The sequence below is a fragment of the Acipenser ruthenus genome, chromosome 4, assembly GCF_902713425.1.
Source record: "Acipenser ruthenus chromosome 4, fAciRut3.2 maternal haplotype, whole genome shotgun sequence".
NCBI classification, from domain to species: Eukaryota; Metazoa; Chordata; class Actinopteri; order Acipenseriformes; family Acipenseridae; genus Acipenser; species Acipenser ruthenus.
In genome coordinates, this window is record NC_081192.1 from 160001 (window position 1) to 183281 (window position 23281).

Consider the following 23281-nt stretch of genomic DNA (forward strand, 5'->3'; position numbering starts at 1 on the left):
ACTTATTTTAGACGTAATGTATGCATTTTTTTTTTTCTTTGCATGATGTATTCTTCTGTTATATAAAAGAATACGGTCTCCCTGTTGGTTCATTTCATGTAGTGTTTGTTTAACATTCAAATGTTTGTTCCAGTGTTTTCTCATTCAATTTAACATAGAACACCATTTAAACACTAGTCAAGTGGGAGTTACCACAAAAGGCTGGCAACTGGCTGTATATACCAGCCTCAAAATGTACTGGTAGGTTCTATGCTGTGTTTCCGGTACTCACTCTTCCTCTGTCTGGCCATTCAGAGAAGCAGAGAGACTGAGCTGTGGAAGATCTGTGACATCCGAGATTATAGGACCACAGTTAACTGACGAATCTGAGGAGAACAGGTTTGCTCCCGTGTAGGACTGGGATGTAGGCTGCAAAAAAAAAATATATATACAAGTGCTTGGAGAAATATCCAAACAAATATTTTTTGACATGTATTCGGATACTAAAATACCTTGCACTTATTTAACGCCTCACCAGAATTTGCGTGACAGTTTAAAAAAAATGGCAAATTAAAAAGAGCTTCCTGTGGTATGTGAGATTAATATATAAAAAAAACAAAACAAAACAAAACAAAAAAAAAAACACAGGATCAACACAGCAGCTTGAGCCTCTATTTGAAAGTTTTAGACAGCAAAAAGTAAACAAACCAGGATTATGCTTGCTCACACATAGTGATCTCTATGGAAGGCCATCTGGGACATCAGAATCTCATGGGACAGAAAAAAAGGCAAGCACGTCATTCTGAAATGCCTCGCTTATACAGTGCCCAACTTGCTGGAAATGTTGTATAGTGATTTTATATAGTATATATTTTGTGTTGCGACTTTCTGTTACGTGGAATGTAATAAAACGAGAACCAAAACGCAGAGTTATTTTCCTCTTCATTTTACAACACCATTTCCACGTTTGTTTTATTTGAAGTGTTTAAAGTTACAGTTCAGTTTTCGTTTGCTTGTTCAGCTACAAAAAGGCACAAGTAAACCTCATGTTATTACTTTATGAAATGTGTTGATGGCCACTGTTTACTGTGAAGAAACGGCAATGAATGAAAAAAATAAAATAAATAAAAAAAAAGTAAAATGCGTTGTCACCTTTATATACTATTATATTTATCGGGACTAAAGAAAACAACGTTTAACTTGAACTGCTATTTGGCATCCTTTGTTTTGTAGTTAATTCACTGGGGTAAAGTAAGGCCTACACAACATATTCTTTACTCCTGGGATATTTTTCTACTTTAATGTGTTGCATATTGTAAAGTCTTGCTGTAAAATAAAGGCACACACAGGGGTCATTTTGATGTGTGCTTTGGATCGTTGTTGTGTTGGATCGTCCAGCTGTGCTTTAAACCAAGTTTTGTAGTGGAGGATTTCAGGTGATTGGCCAATATCTTTTGGTATGCTATGGAATCCATTTTACCATGTATTGGAACTAAATCTCCTGTGCCATTAGAGGAAAAACAGCCCCATAGAAGGATATTACCACCTCCATGCTTGACAGTAGGTATGGTGTTCTTTTCTTTGTAGGCCTCACCAGACTTTCTCCATCATTCAAATGCTGTTTTGCAAACTTTAAGAGATTGTGGCTTTTTGGCTTTTTCCTTTGCCTGTGACTATTGAGACCTTCACCATGCAATACTCGACCTATGGTTGAAATGGAATTCCAGTCCCACTTGCAGCCAGTTCACTCTGAATATCTTTGGCAGTCGATCTTGGATTGTTAATAGCTTTCTTCACAATTCTTCTACTTCTTGTTGGTGAAAGAAACTGCTTTCTAGACCGACGGAGCGTTATGACAGTACCATGAGTCTTGTACTTCTTGGTAATATAAACAATAGGTGAAAATGGGATACTCAAATGCTTGGGAATCTTCTTGTATCCTTCTCCAGCTTCATGACAATAAATAATGTTCTCTCTAAGGTCTTCTGATAGCTTTTTACTTTTTCCCCCCATATTCACTTATTGGTAATGACAGCAATCATCCTATGCCTAACCCTTTTATAGTCTCTTAAGAATGTTCAATCCAGCATTTTCTAGACTTTTCTAGAATTAGGTTCTGCATTATCATATTGAAATTTCTAGCACCTTGTAGACAATACTATCATTGCATCATTCATATATACATATATACACACACACACACACACACACACACAAGCGATATAACTGAAGAGCGTTATAAACCTGGGAGGGGGTGGGGGGCGCCGCGGGACACAACACACATCTTACAAATACAAAATAACTCCCTTTCTATAATGCACATATAGTGAAGTAAAAATATAACTTTCCATGAATTAAACATGCATAAAGCACAACTTTACAAAGCATTAGTAAGACCTCATCTAGAATATTGTGTTCAGTTCTGGTCACCTTGCTACAAAAAGGATATTGTTGCTCGTTTGGTTGTTAGTAGCTTATTTATCCCAGAATCTCATCAAGCAGCTTCTTGAAGGATCCCAGGGTGTCAGCTTCAACAACATTACTGGGGAGTTGGTTCCAGACCCTCACAATTCTCTGTGTAAAAAAGTGCCTCCTATTTTCTGTTCTGAATGCCCCTTTATCTAATCTCCATTTGTGACCCCTGGTCCTTGTTTCTTTTTTCAGGTCAAAAAAGTCCCTTGGGTTGACATTGTCAATACCTTTTGGAATTTTGAAAGGTTGAAGCAGATCATCGTGTAGTCTTCTTTGTTCAAGACTGAATAGATTCAATTCTTTTAGCCTGTCTGCATATGACATGCCTTTTAAACCCGGGATAATCCTAATCGCTCTTCTTTGCACTCTTTCTAGAGCAGCAATATCCTTTTTGGATATTAATGTATGCATTCTTTTGGAGATTCATGTTTGTTAACGCACATTAAATCACACTCCTCTGTGTTGACCGTCCAGCATATCGTAATTCATTTCCTGAGGTGCCATTTTAAATATATACCCGAGCGCATGCAGTGATTGACCGCGTCTAGTCATGCAGTGATTGAACGCATGCAGTCATACAGTGATCGAACGAGTCTAGTCATGCAGTGATTGAATGCGTCTAGTCAAGAAATAAAAACTACTTGTCCAACAGGCAAAGTATAACAGCAAAACTTGTCCAGGGACGTCGGGCGATACGAATGGCACACCCCTGCTTTTGCACTGACAGTAAAGCATACCAAAGAGAGGCATTATACTGAAACATGTGTCAAGCTTTTCTTGGATGTTCTTGGATACGAGCGAGCCCCTTGGGGAGAGATGTATGTTGAGCCCCGCAGGTGTGCGAGCGAGCCCCTTGGGGAGAGATGTATGTTGAGCCCCGCAGGTGTGCGAGCGAGCCCCTTGGGGAGAGATGTATGTTGAGCCCCGCAGGTGTGCGAGCGAGCCCCTTGGGGAGAGATGTATGTTGAGCCCCGCAGGTGTGCGAGCGAGCCCCTTGGGGAGAGATGTATGTTGAGCCCCGCAGGTGTGCGAGCGAGCCCCTTGGGGAGAGATGTATGTTGAGCCCCGCAGGTGTGCGAGCGAGCCCCTTGGGGAGAGATGTATGTTGAGCCCCGCAGGTGTGCGAGCGAGCCTCTTGGGGAGAGATGTATGTTGAGCCCCGCAGGTGTGCGAGCGAGCCCCTTGGGGAGAGATGTATGTTGAGCCCCGCAGGTGTGCGAGCGAGCCCCTTGGGGAGAGATGTATATTTGATCTCAGATGATGTATGTTGTTCGGCTTAAGAACTCCTTCACTGCAGACTTAACTAAACAGAAAGAAAGCACCAATCTCACATGGTAAAAGATAGCGACAGCACTGGACCCAAGGGTTAAGAATGAAGTACTTTCCAAAATCTGAGAGGGACGAGGTGCGGGAGTCCATTCTTACCTTACTGTTGTCAGAAACCTCACAGAACCAGCAGCCTGGTGTGAAAACTAAAGAAGCTGAACCACCAAAAAAGAAAATTAACCTTAGTGGAATCGGATACGAATACGAAGGAATAATGTCAACCAACACCTCTTTGGATCACTATAAAGCAGAACCAGTTATCAGCATGGAAGATTGTCCTCTGGAATGGTCGAAGCATGTTGATGCCCATGAAAGTTTAGCAAAGCTGGCACTTAAATACGTAGTGACAACGGTGCCATGCAAACGACTTTTCTCATTTTCGGGTCAGAAGAGCAGCATTGCAAAAATGAGGTATTTTCTTTCTTTGGCTGATGCTGAGAAACTACTTCATGCTTTCGTTTCAGTAAGACTTGATTATTGCAATGCTTTATTTGCTTTACTTCCACATCACGTCTCATCACGTTTACAGCTTGTTCAAAATGCAGCAGCAAGGGTTCTGACTAGAACGAAGAAACGGGCTCATATAACTCCTGTGTTGGCCTCATTGCACTGGCTTCCAATACATTTCAGAATTGATTTTAAAATCTTACTATTAACATATAAAGCACTAAATGGTTCAGCACCAGAGTACCTAAGAAATATTTTGTCCCCATATAAACCATATAATAATACATGGATGAAGGCTTATATTTGCATCCTGAGTCATTCGAAAAAAAAGTGACGTCAAAAAGTGATAATTCCTCTAGAGGAAAATATACTTGAACTTTGACCCATTCGACCCCTCGAGACCATCACTTTCAATTCAAAGACAAAATGTCTCGTTTTCAATGACTCGACAACACCCACAGTACAGAAATGATCATTACTAATCAACAAAATGAGCATATGTTTAAAAAAAAAAAAAAAAAAAAAAAAAAAAAAAAGGATGTAAAGCCGGTACATTCGTATCTCCGAGAAACTAAACGGATAACGACATAAAACATCGGTACAGCACTGAAAAACACTATTTAAAAAAAAATAAAACCTGAACTGTACTGCTGAACCTCATCTTCTTTAAAATATTAGCATCACAAGGGTAACCACATATTATAAAAAATAATAGAGGGGCCTCTTCAGTGAGTTACAGTTTATAAATTACTCGACCTTCGGTCTCGTGATTTATGACGCCACAGAAACCCTTGATGAAATTATTTTCCTGTAACTCACTGAAGCCCCTCTATATACAGTATATATATATATATATATATATATATATATATATATATATATATATATATATATATATATATATATATATATATATATAATGTATGTGTGTGCGTGTGTATATTAGCTCAAAGTGCCAGCTGCCCAATGTTTCGATATCTCTTTCTCAAGGCAGCATCTGTTTGAATCAAAACATTGGAGGTATTTATAGGTTTTTGACGACGTATTATTGTTTATATTCAAATAAATGATTTATTCTTACATGATGTAATGGTGTTCTATATAGTGTGACATCATTTTTACTTCTATCTTTAAATCTGTATTCATTATAATTAACATTACTTTATATAAACTTATATTTTTATTATATCATGCAATGCTGGCTCTGAGGATCAGCCTAGATCTGGCCTCCCCAGCGCATCAGCATGCACAACTTCTGAATGAATTTAGTTTATTTATTTATTTAAATATTATATATTTATTGGACTTAATTAGTTCATTCTTTTCTGTTGAGTCCCGCTGGCATAATCGTGTTCAGTCTATTGATCCATTTGCTTTCTTTTATTCTTCTATATGTCGCATTGCCTAATTTTAGCTGTTCTAATACTACAAACTTTACATCATTTATGTCATGTCCTTGACTGGTGAAGTGATGTACTATTGATTCACTAATTTTCTTATTTCTAATTAATGAAAAGGTGGTTCTAAATTATTTTATATAAAAGTTGTTCCAGTCTCTCCAACATATTTTATTTCAACACATTTTTCACAGGATATTCCATAAACATTGCCATTTTCAAAGCAGGTATTAGTTTGTAGATGTGTTGTTCTTATGTTTAACCCTTTGCAGTCCTATGTCGGACCTGGTCCGACATTATTATTTTACCTTTCCGGTCCAATGTGGGACCCTGTCCGACATCAAAAAGACATAAAAAACACGTCTCTAGTCGTTTTTTCTCCAGAAAAAAGAAGAGAAAACCATTCAATGGCCGAGCGAGACTGATAGGAAACGAGAGAAGCCGAAAAGAAAAAAAAAAGGGAGCGTATCTGAGCAATACAGATAGCCCCGGCACCACAGAGAACACGGACATAAACAAACAAGATAGCTGCTTCTGCATCCAGTGCTCAAAGAATATCACAGACATTTGCAGAGCTTTTTGAGATGTTATAGTAATACAATAATGACTTGGATCGCATTATTGAGGAGTTTGGTGATAAAACGAGTGATCAGGAGATGATTTATCGGTATGCACAACTATGAAGAGGTATGTGAAAAATACAGCGAACAAGGGGTGGGGGGGGGGGGGGGCTGGAGATGCAGTACTGAGTGTCCTGTTGATATGCAGTGCCTTTTAAACCTGTTTTACTGTGAAAAAAATACTTTTAAACAGCGCGTCTAAAATAAACTGAGCGTGTGAAAATAAATTGGACCTGACGCGCCTGAGACATGCTGAATAAATCGACCGCAAAGGGTTAATTATAGTTTTACTTTTGTCCATGTATTTACACAATTTACATGTACCATTGCAAGTATTTGCAGAACCTATTCTGTCAATTATTATGTTTAATGTGAAGTAAAATATCATCTAAATTAGCTTCTCTTTTGAATGCTACAACTGGGGCCTTAAGATATACTTATTCAGAAAAATTGAAAAACGTAGAATCCGCAAGTGTTTCTAAACTATCTTAGAAATATTAAGCAAAAGTCTAGAGTAAGTCATAACTAAATGGGTCTTTTAAATACTCTATAATTGATTGGTCAATACAGGTCACATGAGGGTGTTGATATTACAGCATATCACCATGGGTCGGCACTTCTTTTCAAAAAGGGGCAAATCACTGGTTCATATCCATATGCCACGAAAGAGAAAAAAATATTGCAATAAAAATAATTAACCAGATTTATATAAATGTTGACCTTTTTGGGAAACCAAAGTGTACGTGAGATTTTGAATGAGTCTGAATTGGACACAATTGACGCCAATGCAAGCAGTGAAAAAAAGTAAAGTAAGCACACAGTAAATGTGTCTTATTTATTTCTGGTAACATTTATGCATTGGTTACCCCTGTATGGTATCCTTTTGATACAGTCATTTCTAAATTCTGTTTTGGCACTATATTATATACTCACTAAATCATAATACTATTGCCACAGGACCACATAGGAGACCAGAGTGACTGTGGAAAGAAAGCAGTACTGCAGTACTCTTTCATCTACCAGGTCATTTGATCAGATCGTTTTCAACAGAAACATCTGGACAGTATAAAAGGTAGACTTAACAATTCAGTGCAGCCCACCTATGTTCACGAGCAGTGGCCTTAGGCTGGCACTATGATTGCTCATCGTATCTACTATACTCTTCCAATAACAGGGCCATTGCAAAACACACACTTTTGTAAGTTCAAATAACAGCGATTAAAACACAAGAATCTGTCTGTAAAAATCTGCAGGTGTTTTGTGGTGAATGCAGAACCTCGATAAACACAGATTTAGGTAGGTATTACTCAAATAAATATGCCACAAACTGCTGTGAAAATTAGTGTTAAATCTCTCAAGAATGCGCCTTTGGCTGCATTGCTACCGGGGCAAACCTAAACAGGCAAGAATCAGCACCATGTTCCAAACGCTGTTGGGTGCCCTTACTGAGAACGCAGGCGAGCCTTGCAGGGGTTCCAGTGAATACTGCCGACTGTACTTGGGCATGGAATGTGCTGAGCTGCTGTCGTTCAACATCAAAGGCCTGCAAAGAAACAAGCAAGAAAACAAGTCAAGAGACAGGGCCACATAAACAAAGGGGTTTTCATGATAACTGAAGGACAGCGTGCAGTTATTAAGATACAGTTATTGATCCATCTTGCCAAAGCTCTTAGCATTTCATTGAGCATGTTTGTTTTAGTCATGTGTTCCCTTGGATTTCTCCACCACAGCAGTGCGGTGGTATCTCTCACAGATAGAAAACACATTTCCTTCATTCTGGGCATTGTTAATAGCTGCTACCTTCTACTTTTGAAATAATCTTGAGGCTCTGGAGGTTTCTGTTTTTAGAATGCGATTCGTTTATGAGGTTTGATGAAAGATTTGTGAGTTATTAATTTTTATCATAGAACAAACACTTAAATTCTGAACAAAATATCTATTTTTTGGAGGTTGGACTACTGTAAGAGGCAGCTACATTCTGAATAGTGGGAGATTAGTTATAAACTGAAAAAAAACAAACAAACAGCCATCACAAAAAATACTTACATTTTCCTTTTCATCCCCAAAACCCTGTTAGACTGCACCAGTGAGATAAGGAACTGAATAAGCTGTTGGGGGGGGGGGGGGGGGGGGGGGGGGGGGAATTATATATATATATTATTTTACAAAAATAAAAATTAAAAAAAAACGTGATTTGTCAAAACAATGAACTACTGTAAATCCAGAAATATTTGCAGCCAAAATATTTGTCGAATCACACCCAGAAGAAATTTCGCTCCAGAAATGTTGGCGACCTGTTGCCCTGAAAGTTGTACACACTACCTCATAATATTGTATGTACAACATGAAGACCTGATGATGGTCAATATTACTGTATGTGCCTTCAAAAAATAAAAATAAATAAAATAAAACATTTTTAATGCATTTATACAGTGTATTTACAAATAGGCTAATGTAATCCGATAGGTTTATTTTATTATTTTATTATTTATTTCTTAGCAGACACCCTTATCCGGGGCGACTTACAATTGTTACAAAATATCACATTATTTTTACATACAATTACATTATTTTTTTACACTGGAGCAATCTAGGTAAAGTACCTTGCTCAAGGGTATAGCAGCAGTGTCCCCCACCTGGGATTAAACCCACGACCCTCCGGTCAAGAGTCCAGAGCCCTAACCACTACTCCACAGGGTTTGAAAGAAAGAAAAAAAAGACACACAACACTGCATACAAAATATAATTTACTGACAGGAAAATTAATCGCCCCAAACTGTTTCTAATGCAAGAACTACACAAACAACTTCAGAGATATTTAAAGTGCTGTATGCAGTGTATAGGCCTACTAGTAGTGCAATATTAACCAAAACAGAACTGAATGCAAATTCTGATATCATAGTAAATCAACAGAAATACTACTAGAAAGTATTTACCAAAGTTAAGAGTTTTTTTTATTATTTATTTTTTTTATAGCATCTTCAAACCAAACATTCTATTTTTTTAATTTACAACAGAGAGGGTCACAGAAAAGCTATGTGGAATGTTCTAAAGAAATAGCCGCCCACACAGAATTATACTATACCATAGCAAAACATGAAAATGAACACATTTACAGTAGCTTTTATTTACTGGGGCAGCAGTGTGGAGTAGTGGTTAGGGCTCTGGACTCTTGACCGGAGGGTTGTGGGTTCAATCCCCAGTGGGGGACACTGCTGTTGTACCCTTGAGCAAGGTACTTTACCTAGATTGCTCCAGTAAAAACCCAACTGTATAAATGGGTAATTGTATGTAAAAATAATGTGATATCTGTATAATGTGAAATAATGTATAATGTGATATCTTGTAACAATTGTAAGTCGCCCTGGATGAGGGCATCTGCTAAGAAATAAATAATCTGCTAAGAAATAAATAAATATAATCTAAATTGTAACAAATACAAAGCTACTATACTGTAAACAAATCTGAAAAAAACATTTTTTTTTTTTTAAACACAGGAATATTACTTGTGCTGGCAGTGCGGCTCTCCTTAACTGCATTCAATATCCCAGAAAGAGACCAGCCTGAAATGATAATTTCTTTTTTTTTTTTCCTAGTTCGTGGAGAGCAGACACAAGCCAGTTTGCATGCTTTGGCTTTATTGTGGATGTTTTCGGGTCCACATCAATATCAGTAATATCAGCCACTTACGCCCTCTAGCGGTCGGATGAATTTCGTAAGAGTCAACCATTGGAAGCGTTTATATACTCGAAGCGTTTATATATTGGAAGCGTTTATATATTGGAAGCGTTTATATATTGGAAGCGTTTATATATTGGAAGCGTTTATATACTGGAAGCGTTTATATACTGGAAGCGTTTATATACTCGAAGCGTTTATATATTGGAAGTGTTTATATATTGGAAGCGTTTATATATTGGAAGTGTTTATATATTGGAAGCGTTTATATATTGGAAGCGTTTATATAGGCAGCAAAAATGTTTGCGATTTTTTTTGATACGTGAAAATCGCATAATAAAAGGTTTGCAAATACTTCTGGATTTACAGTATTTTACGGCTGCTGCTGTTTATAGAGAAGCAGCGCCCCTTATCACAATACCCTCAATGCATTTACCTTATTGACGACTTTCTGCTGCTGAGCATGCTTCTGTCTCAGGCTGGCCACCTCTCTCCACAAAGCCTTGTTCTCACTGCAGAACACATTGAGAGTTTAAAGACAGACTCAGCAACACTGGGAACTGGGTGTGTTGTGCCAAGCAGATCCAATGTCACAGTTTTCTGACAATTCATATAAAATAAAAACACCAAAACAATTTGTTCTGATTTTCAACATTTTTGGAGCCTGTTGCACTGAAGTTTACATCTACTTAAATACATCATCCAAATCAATATCATAGATAGACTTGCAGCAATAAGCTTCTGTCAAGGCTAGTGTGGCAATTTCTGTCAAGATTATTAACAGCCTTGTATGGCTAACCCAGCATGGGACTCACAATTTACAACACTCACCAGAGCGCGTGAAATCCCAGCAGAAAAGGTGTATTAAGTTTTATTATACAGTACGGTAGGATAACTATTTATGTTTTTTTTTTTTTTAAGTTAATGGTTAATAAAAGATCTTAGAAGCTTTTATTTACACTAACTTTACAACCATCCATAAACCCTTTCCTTCCACCTGTCCCTTCTAAAAGGAACTCTCCAGGGGCCTGTTTAAACATTATTTTCCATGTGTTTTTGTACAGCACTTCTTTGGAAACACTGCATGCATTCACAGAAAAGGTACACTTTCAACAGATATATTCGCAAAATATATTGTCATTTCAATTAGGTCAGTGTAACTACATATCAGCGTTTAGAAGACAAAATCCTTCAGCAGGTACATTAAAACAAAAGGGTCAATTTGTAAATAGTGCTTCCAAACTGACGGGACTATCCCAGCATGCAGTATATTACTGCTTCACAGGGCCTTCACACTCACTGCTGAACAACATGACAGTCCTACTGGGTCAAACACACAGCCTCTAAGTTTCTGGTCAGGTGATCGCCTATATATTTAATGGTCTGTAGTTTCTAGCCAACATCACTCTAATATAGAAAATGATTTATTTACTCAGAACCGTCTCTAAATATTTGATACTAATCTCTAAAATGTTTCTGTTCAGTTCTGCTGAAATGCTGAACGTATTGAATGCATGCTTCCCGACAGCAGTTTCGCTGAATAATGAGGTAGGTCTAAATATTATCGGGGCATTCCACGCCAATTCAACCAGTGCCATGGCCTGTCTCAGATTTTCCTAGAAAAATTCAGCTGGTTTTCAGACACGCAGAGTTCAGAAATGAGCCACTTTTTTTTTTTTTTTTTTTAAAAGATCCCCTTCGACCTGTGACCTTGCAAAGGTTAACCTAAAGTGAGAAAGGGACCTTGAAGAGAAAAATCACTACCATCATGTGTAGCACCTCGTTCTACTCGTATTGAACAGGGCTTTTCAGAAAAAAAAAAACACTAGGAGCACCCTACTCACTTCTGGCAAATTGCCAGACGAGGGGTAAGTGACGAGTTTTATTCGAACTTCAGCCTAACCCTTTACCCTGTAGGGGATGCAGGTCCTAAAATGTTAGTATTGCTGTAAGACCCTTAGGACCCAGTCTTCTAAATTCTGTGAAATACTTTTGGTTTCAAGTCCCACCACTGGTCATTAAACCCCCTTGAAATTAGAATTTTTGCTATTTGTACCAGGTTTAGGCCGTAATAACTTGCGTGGGGGGAGTCCAAAAAATCACCCAAAGATATGTTTGGATAGATGTTGATGAGATCTACAAGCATCAAGCAAAATATGTTGGTATCCGGGGATTTTGGATTTCTGAAGTTGCATTTGTCATGCATTCGAGCACTGGGCTTCCATTGGCACTAGCTTGGAGCTGAGGGGTTATGAACTTGCATATGGGACTTGGGACTTCGTTGTTATGATGACCAAAATCTTACTGTGGTGCCTACCTAGGGGGATAATTGACTGACTGACCAACCATTTGTTAAAAAGCTATATACTGCATTCTCATGCTAGCCAAGCAGTCAATTTCAGGCACAACTGAAAGTCTTTGGTTTAGGTCTTCAATGACAAAGACAGGTGTATTTAAACTATGCTGTGAACAGGGAAGATACAAAAATATATAAATTTAGTTTTTAAAACCCAACTAATTAAGGTTTTGGTAGTTTCAAATGTGTCACTGTAACAAAGAAGTTCCGAGTCCAATGCAAGTTCACAACCCCTCAGCTCCAAGCTGAGAAATAGCCAGGTTGGATAGAACTATGTGGTACTTTAACCTCACCAAAGTCATAGCAAGCCATATGCAATTCTTGAATGCATGACAAATGCAACTTCAAAAATCCCAAATACCCGGATACCATAATATTTTGCTTGATGCTTGTAGATCTCAACATCTATCCAAACATATCTTTGGGTGATTTTTTGGACTCCCCCCATGCAAGTTAAACTTGGTACAAATAGCAAAAATTATAATTTCAAGGGGGTTTAATGACCAGTGGTGGGACTTGAAACCAAAAGTATTTCACAGAATTTTGAAGGGTCTTACAGCAATACTAACATTTTAGGACCTGCATCCCCTACAGGGTAAAGGGTTAGGCTGAAGTTCGAATAAAACTCGTCACTTACCCCTCGTCTGGCAATTTGCCAGAAGTGAGTAGGGTGCTCCTAGTATTTTTTTCTGAAAAGCCCTATTCAATACGAGTAGAATGAGGTGCTACACATGATGGTAGCATCTAAATTGCACCCAGGGTGACTTTTCTGGTTAAGGTCCCTTTCTCACTTTAGGTTAACCTTTGCAAGCTCACAGGTCGACGGGGATATTTAAAAAAAAAATAATGGCTATCATTTCTGAACTCAGCATGTCAGAGCTGGCGTGGAATGACCCTATTATAAAAGAAAATAAACCCAAAGATAATTCTGAAACCTCACTGGCTCTGCATACTGTCAAAGTGTTCTCATGGATTATGTTTTTAATCGTTTTATCTGCCTGCTCTGCTGTCTTATAAATGGTGTATTCTCATAAAAGCAGTCTGCACAGGAAGCTGTGCTATCTGTCCTGTCTCACGCAATGCACTTGGGCCGAGTGCTCACTTCCCGCTGGGTGAAAGTGGGAGAGTTTATTGGGACAGGTGCGGATACCACAGAGGAGCAAGGAGGCTGCTGCTCTAGTCCCTCATTCTCAAAGGTTGTTTGAACCACATTCAAAAATCAGTCATCCCAACAATAAACTGGACTGTAAAAAAGAAATAAAGCAACATAAAGTTATTTAATGCAAACTCATTAACAATGGAAAATGGAGAAAACAAACAGGAAACAGAAGTGGTATTTAAGAAACACTACTGGCAAGATCAGTGACTCATTTTCCATGTGAAAGGAGCTATACTTAGTACAGTGCTGTTTTAGGGATAAAGGCTTTAGGGAGATACAAAGGCGGTTGAAACATTGGGTAAGGTGTTGCTTATGTCTTTAGAAAGGATTTCTAGATTGTGCACTTTTGGCACATTGCTAAATGGCAAATTGTTGTCTTCCAAGATTTACTTTTCTGGTTGAATGTGCAGCAACAAAAAACAAAAAAATACCAAAAGTAGAACCAGAGAAGAAGTAACGTAGAGACTCTTGTGAAACTCACTGCTTCATGGAGATCAGCTTGGAGTCCATGCCTTCCTGCTTCCCCCTCATGATGTGGACATCCGTCAATAACTTACTCACATCACCCTGGCGAATCTTGATGTCTTCATGTTTTATATTGGAAACCTACATGATCATGAGAAAACACAAAACTGAGTATGTGCCAGTGTTCAAGACGTTCTCTCCCACCCGGCAAACCACCTGCTAGAAAGGGTTCTGGATACCAGCTAGTCTCATTAACAGCTCTGTTAAATGGTAGCTGTACAGTCCAACTTCTTATAAAATCATTTAAACAGATTTTCAAAATATCAGTAGAGATCAATGTAACGGGAAGTCGTGATTTTAAACAGTCTCTGAGACCTTTGAAACGGTGGTGTCGGCAGCTTTGTTAAAAACTACAGCCAAGCAGTTGGCATCAAACTTTCCAACCCTATACAAAAGTACGCAACAAATTTAAAAAACCTCATGACAGGAAAATAGGATATCAAGAACATGTTTCTCCAAATGCCCTGTGTGGAAGAAGCTGTGCTGTTTGAAGCAGCGTTGTACAAACAAGACTCTTTTCTTTTAAAGAATTGATCTATACTTACATTGGTCACCTTCCTCTTAATATTCTCCAGAAGGAGCTCCTGACCTCGGATGAAGTACGCATGCTGGAATTCCGTATCATCTTTTTCTGGCTTCACTAAGCCACCCTGCTCAATGTGGACGACCTTGCGAAACCCATCTGTTAAACAAACAATACGAGAGACAATTTCAGCCATGGAAAGCAGACAGACAGTCAGACAGCTGCGGGAGGAAGCGAAGGGTGAAGCACACTTACACATATTGAGCTGCCGCACGAAGCTGGCCATGTTGTTATGCTTGAAGTATTTGGGAAGCACCTCCTTTGCAAAGCGGCCCTGATCGAACACATGGAAGCTGTTACCACTCTGCCAAGAAAAAAATAAATGAAATGTTACAACATCAGAATCAGGTATCATTACTAAGGCCCTGTGAAAAATCACGATTTCACGGGCTGCGCGGAAATCGTGAAATTAGCCCAATACTGCAATTTTTACAATATTCTTAAGAAATAAAAATAATTTAATAAATGATTTGTATTTCATACTAAATAAATAAATAAATCACATTAATGAAATTGTACAGCTCTGCTGTGTGCCTGTGTGTAATATTTGCCATGCACACAGTGCTGTGCAGTGATTATGTCATGTCACTATGCAATCTAAGCGTGAAATTAAAGTACTACACACTGTAAACAAGAAAATGGAGGTCTCCAGAAAGGTTAAAAATGTGTCTGCAGCAGATCACGTAAAGCAGTATCCAGCAGGAGTTGTACACAGCGATGGAGGTAAGCTCTTCTGTACGTGCTGCAACGTTACTGTAGATCACTACCGAAACTCGTCTGTTGACAGGCATTTGATTTAGCTTCAAGTATTCACCGAAAGAGAAAGGCGGAACTCCAGAGCAGTACTGCGACTGCTTTACTTGCAAAGAAACAAAAAACGATGACTTCCATGTTCCAAAAGTCCACTTATTAAATTTTCACCTCACAGGTGTTGTTTGCGCAAATATCCCTTTTGAAAAAATTGGACAACCAAAAGTTACAGAAATTCTTCACAGTGTAGCAAACGGTGGAGCGATTCCTTCATCAGTCTAGCTGAGACGTGAATACTTACCTAAAGTTGCAGAGTATCACAAGCAGGAGATTATGGAATTGGTAAAACAGTCTGGTTGCTTGTCAGTGGTCACTGACGAGTCGACTGATGCACAAGATCAGTATGGGTTACACAATGTAATCGTTTTGCAAGGCCTAAATGGTGAACATGCACCTGATGTACTAGAACTGAAAGCTGTCCTTGCAGATACACTTTACCTACAGGCTGTTAATTACAAAACCGTGTCACAAGCTATTGTAAAGTGCTTGATTAACTTTGATGTTAATTTTGATGTCTTTTATATGTATATTTGCTGTTTAAAAAATAATAAATCAGTACACGTAATTTCTAACATATTTCGGTGCACATTCCGCGAAATACGATACTTTACTTTTGACACTGCCGTGAATTTTAAAGAAAAGTTCTGTGATTTTAACAGGGCCTTAGTTATTACTTTATGAAAACATGTCTATGGCCACCAGCGTTCCCTCTAAGGCTAAAACGCACACATTCTTCACAATAACTGGCAACAACCTTCGCACTCAGTTTACTAACTTTCGCAAGTTATTATCATAGATATCAACCTTAAACCAATCAGTTTGAGAGCATTCTTGCAAAGCATTAACATAAGCATATTTGTGTTTGTCTTGCAGCTGATTCTCTGATTTTCCATTGTAAAAATACACATCACATTAGTGCAGAGTTTGCTCGGGCTCCAGTGATTCTACTGGTACGGGGGGGCGAAGCAGACGTCTAGCGATTCTGCCTCTATAGAGAGTGCTGCTTGGTGCTGCTCATGAACTTTCCAGTTTTTAACTCGTTGTATAATTGAATACTAGGCTAATCAGTGAAGCACAATCTTTTTGAATTATTTAGAAGATAAATACTCCGGTAAACATAAATAAAAACCACAATACTCGGTTTTTGTTTTATTTCCCTTTTAATAAATGACCATTTCAGAAATATCATTATCTCAAGCGTTTTGAAACTGGTAAAAATGTAATCAAAATATTAATTTAGAGTCGAAAATACACATTTAAGTGTATAATACAGTAATTGCAGAAGACATGCCATGTGCATTTTTTTTTGCAAGTTGAGTTTATTCATGTGACTTCACTCGTGTCTTTGCTGAAACTCAACATGGCATGTGCACCAATGAAGAAAAAAAATGCAATGTTTCAGTGAAAGACAGAGCTAAAAAAAAATCTGATTGTCTATATGAGTTTTGCTGTCATTCCGTTGATCATGCATGAGTCAATACTATTAAAAGATTATATTGCCAGTTGTAAACACGTAGAGAACAAGAAAGCAAGTACGACGGCAGCAATGGCAAACCACTGCATTCTTCTGTGCTGGAAAACAAGGTACTGCGCTCAGACAGTACAGTACTAAGCCACATTAATTGTGTGTTTAATCATTGTTTCGTTTATATAACAGAAGTAGATTGAAGTAAAATAGAGAAAACACCCACGGAAAAAGGATGGCTATTTTTTTTTAAATGTAGTACTAGAGGCACAAAACAATTACATCCCAAATCTAAATCTAGATTAGACAAATCTAAATCTAAAACAAAATTGCCAAAGTGGTTTAATAGATCAATTAAAAAAAACATATTGAGAGAAAAAAAGGCACTTTACAGAATGTTTAAAAGGGACCAAGCGGGGCTCCCGAGTGGCACATCCAGTAAAGGCGCTCCTCGCAGAGTGCAGGATGTGCCCTATAGCCTGGAGATCGCAGGTTCGAATCCAGGCTATGTCACAGCCGACCGTGACCGGGAGTTCCTAGGGGGCGGTGCACAATTGGCTGAGCGCTGCCCGGATAGGGAGGGCTTAGGTCGGCAGGGGAATCCATGGCTCACCGCGCATCAGCGACCCCTGTGGCCGATAGGGCGCCTGTGGTTCTGCAGTGAGCCGTGTTGTCCTCCGGCACTATAGGTCTGGTGGCATTGCTGTGGATCTGCAGTGCGAAAATTGACAGCTTGGCAGGAGCGCGTTTCGGAGGACGCGTGTTCCAGCCGCCGTTTCCCGAGTTGGCGGAGGGGTTGCGAGCGGTGAGCCGAGGATACAGATAATAATTGGGCATGCTAAACTGGGGAGAAAATCGGGGTAAAAAATTGACGACGACTAAATTTAAAAAAAAAAAAAAGGGACCAAGAACAAAATGCACAGCAAGAGTACTTAGAACTGCAAACACAAGTCAAAAAGGAAGTTAGAAAAGCCAAGAGAGAGATAGAAATGAGCATTGCTAAGGGGGTTAAAACCAATTCCAAAAAGTTTTTCCAATATTATAACAGCAAGAGAACATTCAAAGAGGAGGTAACATTTCTAAGAGATACAAATGGCAAAATAGAAAATATTAAATGATTACTTTTCACAAGTTTTTACAAAGGAGGACACAGACAAAATGCTCCACATGTCGACCTGTTCTTATCCAGTTTTAAATAACTTTAGCATAACAGAGGCAGAAGTAAGGGACTAGGAGCTCTTAAAATAAACAAATCCTCCCAATAGTACTCAAAGAAATGAAAGAAGTTATTTAAAAACCGCTAACCAAGATCATGCAACAGGATCTCGACACAGGGGTTGTACCGACAGACTGGAGAATTGCAAACGTAATACCGATCCACAAAAAAGGAGACAAAACCGAACCAGGTAACTACAGACCATATGTAAACTTATGGAAAATGGCAAGTTTCTCAGGATCTAAAAAGCTTCGAGGGAATGCTTATGGCCACTGTTTACTGTGAAGGAATGAGAAAAGTTAAATAAATAAATCAAATCTGTTGTTTTGTAGTTAATTCACTGGGGTAAAGCAAGTCCTACACGACGTATTCTTTACTCCTGGGATATTTTAAAATAAAGGCACACACACAGGGGCCATGGCCACGCCCCCTACCGCTATGCTGTCTCTGCCTGCGCTCTGAGCAATATAATGGTTTTTATTACTTTTTGAAAAAAAACGAATATCCGAATGAATATTTATATCCGAACATGAAAATCCTGTGTTTGTCCCAGCACTAACAAACAAACAGAAATGTTCCTTGCGTCGGCTCACGAACGACCATCAAGCATTTTGTCTCACTCAACTCGAGTCAAAGCGTGCCAACCCACATCCTGAGGGTTAACCAGGCGACCCAGGCATGTGGTTTCACGCTACGTGGGATTGTGACCAGGGCAGGAGTGCCAGTGTGAAAGGGGCTTTAGTCACATTGGATAAAAGGCATTTGCCAAATAAATAATAATAATAATAATAATAATAATAATAATAATAATAATAATAATAATAATAATAATAATAATAATAATAATGTGTGTTTGAAGGAGGGTTGGTAGCATTCGAGAAACAAATGAATACTCAGCAGAAAGAAAAAAATATAACACTTTACTTAAAACACCAACTGAATGCCTACTGAAGTAACACAAAAATACTACTTACTACTTATAAGGCATTTTATTATTATTATTATTATTATTATTATTATTATTATTATTACTACTATTATTTATTTCTTAGCAGACGCTTTTATCCAGGGCAACTTGCAATTGTTACAAGATATCACATTATTTTTACATACAACTACCCATTTATACAGTTGGGTTTTTACTGAAGCTCAAGGATACAGCAGCAGTGTCTCCCACCAGGGATTGAACCCACCCAGAGCCCTAACCACTACTCCACACTGCTGCCCATTTTATAACTACTGATGTACAACACTACAATCAGACCACTGGCTCCTTGGAACAATGAAAACATTTGAGAATGTGCTGCTGTAACCAAGAATAAAACCCTAAATGACAGCACAATAGAAAACTAACAACCAATAGAAATCTGCTGAGTTTAAACTACAGTATATGGCTGAGCGATAGGTATGTGGCTGTTAACATACTGCAAGCCAAATGTTAACAAACCCAGTTGAGCTCCATGCTGTCCCACCCTTTCCTAAGACTCAAACCTCTTCAGAATCCATCCATGTAGGTGCTTCTGGTCTACTTTTAATTCTTAGGACAGTAAGTTAGGACATTTGGACCTGAATGCATACAGGTAGGCCTAATAAAAATCAATTTAAATATCTCATCCAAAGCAGTACCATAAAAAAGAAATCTACTGCATTTACAAAAGCATTTCTGAAATGTGCATAGAGTCATCAAAACCAGACTATTGGTTTCCAAGATACTGTATATCATTTCACAGCAGAGACAAATCGGATGCATCACTTCATGACCTATATTGACAGAATGTGGAAAAAGAGCAAAACTGGATCCGACTTTGAAAGTGGTTCTGAAGTTTAGGCACATTGTAATACGCGAGGTGTATTTATTTGATAAGTTTACATTAAATTTAGACTGGGAATGTGAACCTATAATTATATGTTTTTATTTGATTAGTTAAATGGGTTTCATATTCATAGGTAACAACAAAAATAAACACACACATATAAAAGAAAGGATGGATGGCTTCGTTGAGGGGTGCATGAAAGAACAAACAGGAAACCATGTCTGCTTTCAAATGGAATGTGAATGCTATGACAACAGAGTATATGATACGCTAAAATGTACCAGTAAACAGATACCCAGCTCCTGAATTGTATTCTAACATTATTGAACTACCTTCAATTCCATCCCATGTTCCAGTTTTAGCAAATGGTTTCTTTTTTTGGAGATCCTGTGCCCTTTGTTTGTAGTTGTAGGCATACAGTTAGCACAGTATGGGGGGGTTCCAAAAGATACAAGAACCCTGAAGGGGTGCATTTGGGTTAGCAATCATGTTTTAATGGGAAAGGGATATTTAAAGTGAAGAATGTCATACATGCCAACAGTCTCTATATGGTCGGGACGGTCCTGATTTCCTAGCAAATGTCCTGCGCCTCGATGCATAGGAAGAAAGTCCCGATAGTTACACATAGAAAAAAAATAGATCTATATTCTGCACAGTAAGAACATAAGAACATAAGAATGTTTACAAATGAGAGGAGTTAGTAGCTGGTTGTTAGTAGCATATTTATCCCTGAATCTCATCAAGCAGCTCCTTGAAGGATCCCAGGGTGTTAACTTCAACAACATTATTGGGGAGTTGGTTCCAGACCCTCACAATTCTCTGTGTAAAAAAGTGCCTCTTATTTTCTGTTCTGAATGCCATTGTCAATACCTTAGAATTTTTAATGCTTGAATCAGATCACTGAGTAGTCTTCTTTGTTCAAGACTGAATAGATTCAATTATTTTAGCCTGTCTGCATAGGACATGCCTTTTAAACCTGGGATAATTCTGGTCGCTCTTCTTCGCACTCTTTCTAGAGCAGTTTATTGTCATGCTGGTCGTGTGGTGTTGAGTTGAGGGGATACGTCTATTATATGATGGAGTGTTTTGCGTAGGACCCCTCCCATGTGTATGATGCGTATACAACCTGTCGTCGGGTCGGTGAGTTATTATTCTACAGTACAGTATTACTGGCTCATCTAGCGTCGCTACACACACGATTTTCTGTTTCAGGCTCTTTGAATCCACAGCTATTCTTTGGCAACAAGCACGTACAACGAAAGGGGTGGTCCTGCGCACTGATACGTTTGTATAATAATAATAATAATAATAATAATAATAATAATAATAATAATAATAATAGCTTGTAAGAAACAGTATTTACTTAGTTCGGTTTTCAGGTACAGTGCAACTCACCGAGAACTCTCCAGGGCAATGAATGAAAATCTGATAAAAGAAAATAAGCTTGATGGCCTAACTAACTGTAATAACATTTTAATGTTAACATTAACTAACGTATTGGTCATGCCCGTATAGTTACAAGTTGTATTTACGCATGGAAAGTGAAACCAACTCACTAGGTCAGTCTCGCTTACCCTGCCCCTCCCCACTCACCGGACTCCAGCAGATCAGTGGATCGGTGTCTGGATCTTCCACCAAAGTCCAAAGCTTCGTTAGGAAAGCAGGGACATTGCTGCCACTGCCCAAAATCCCTCCGGAAACTGGCCCTGCACCGCCGCTCTGCAAATCCATTTCCATTTCATTCAGATAATAATAATAATAATAATAATAATAATAATAATAATAATAATAATAATAATAATAATACGTGATTTCCAATTCAAATCAGTAGATAACAAATAAACAGAAATGAGGTTACGCAGCTGCCCCTGTCTTAATAAACCGATCTTCCCTTTTTATTTGTGTCTTTCACTAAAGCTATTTCTTATCGGCGTCCACCCCGTACACGGATTAGAATTAAATCAGACATGTTTACTAACTGCGTAGAGACACAATATTACACAGGATCATGGTGGTCGCCATCTTGTGACATCACTGCGAACGTCTTAAAATAAAAATAAAACATATTTGCGAAAAAAACTCAAAACATTTATATGTCATTTGTTTCACGTTTAAAACACAATTTAAAACAACATGAGGTTTTCAATGATTTTTTTTTTTAAACGTGTATATTCTAACCTTTGACCTTTAACCCCGTTTAAAGTACGAGTACATTTTAATACATATATTCTAAAAAGACATTTAGTTAATGAATTTCTGCAGTATATATTTATTTAATCTTAAATAAAAAATAAAAACTTTATGAAAAATCTTGTACGTTTCAAAGTTGACCTGTGAACTGTGACCGGCGCGTGTCCCACATTGGTTTTTCAACAAGCATGTTGGCGTCTAAAACAGAACGAAGCGGCAACATGCGTGGCCAAGCGAAAAGTGAAACAACCTACAAATTAAAAAGATCGGCTCCGAATGAAGAAGCCGTTCACAAAATTGAACAGGTTAGTGTTCTGTGAAAAAATATTTTAGTAAAGTCTCGCTTTTCTGTATATGTTGCCGTTACACGCAGGTCCTTGTACAGTAACGCTACCGGTGTCATGTTGATTTGTTAAATACCAGCAACTACAATAAATGCGATACATGAGCGCATCGCCGGTGATGCATTGTTTTAATCGTGTAAAACGATTATAATGTACGGGCAATTTTGACATGACTTAATAATCGAGGGTCGCTAACTCTATGAGGTACAACAAAACGGTACCACCGAACGGAAGGGGCGATGAAGCTCGTGATTCATCCAATAGGAAACATTGATAATATTATTGCAGTAGTATTGACAACCAGTTCATATTGCGCGGCTGTTGCAATAGTAGTCTGTCGTGATTTATCTAACTTCATTGCTCAATTTATGGTCCTGACATTTTGTTTCCTGGGAAGAGATGTTGAATTCAGGTGAAACAGGCACAGGTTGCAACCCTAACTGAATCATAAGGTCATCTGAAAGCAAGAGGTTCCAGCCACTTCGCGTTTAAACGTGTTGATTTGTGCATGGCTTTACTCGAGGCAGAAGCAGATCTCCTTGTTTAACGTGATCTTCAGCTGCTATGGCAGTGGTAGTATCGGACGTGTTATCTGAATTAGTGCTTCTCTAGGGTGGGTGTGTGTGTATGTGTGTGTGTGTCATCATATACAAACTGGCTGAAGGGGGTCTCCAAGTTCCCATACAAGCCTTGGAATCTGGGAGTATATGATTAGAATGCATCTGTCCATATTCGCGGCCCTACTAATTACCCCAAAGTACCCCTATAACTACCCCAAAGTACCAGAAATGACCACTATAATTACCACAAAGTACTGCAAATTACCACAAACTACTCTGTTACCACAAAGTACCCCAAAGTTACCAAAATATCCCAAACTATCGCACATTTTACAGACAG

The 23281-nt window shown here is 38.4% G+C and overlaps 2 protein-coding genes across 4 annotated transcripts in view; one reads left to right on the forward strand and one right to left on the reverse strand.

Moving 5' to 3' along the window:
- LOC117400274 (heat shock factor protein 1-like) overlaps nt 1-21958 on the reverse strand; it is a 34913-nt gene extending 12955 nt beyond the window's left edge. Inside the window, exons 1-8 of one of the 2 annotated variants that reach the window (XM_033999953.3) lie at nt 21441-21958; nt 14738-14846; nt 14505-14641; nt 13916-14040; nt 10356-10431; nt 8288-8349; nt 7688-7784; nt 272-408 (exon numbers count right to left, since the gene is read on the reverse strand). In XM_033999953.3, coding sequence (XP_033855844.2) covers nt 272-408; nt 7688-7784; nt 8288-8349; nt 10356-10431; nt 13916-14040; nt 14505-14641; nt 14738-14846; nt 21441-21584 — 887 coding nt within the window. In that variant the 5' untranslated portion in view covers nt 21585-21958. The remainder of the gene's footprint in view (nt 1-271; nt 409-7687; nt 7785-8287; nt 8350-10355; nt 10432-13915; nt 14041-14504; nt 14642-14737; nt 14847-21440) is intronic. The other variant, XM_033999952.3, reaches the window with a different exon arrangement.
- Nucleotides 21959-22165: 207 nt separating this feature from the next.
- The window catches only part of LOC117400617 (ribosome biogenesis protein bop1-like), a 112164-nt gene continuing 111048 nt past the window's right edge, over nt 22166-23281 (forward strand). Inside the window, exon 1 of one of the 2 annotated variants that reach the window (XM_059021220.1) lies at nt 22166-22342. In XM_059021220.1, the coding sequence (XP_058877203.1) occupies nt 22226-22342 (117 nt within the window). In that variant the 5' untranslated portion in view covers nt 22166-22225. The remainder of the gene's footprint in view (nt 22343-23281) is intronic. The other variant, XM_059021224.1, reaches the window with a different exon arrangement.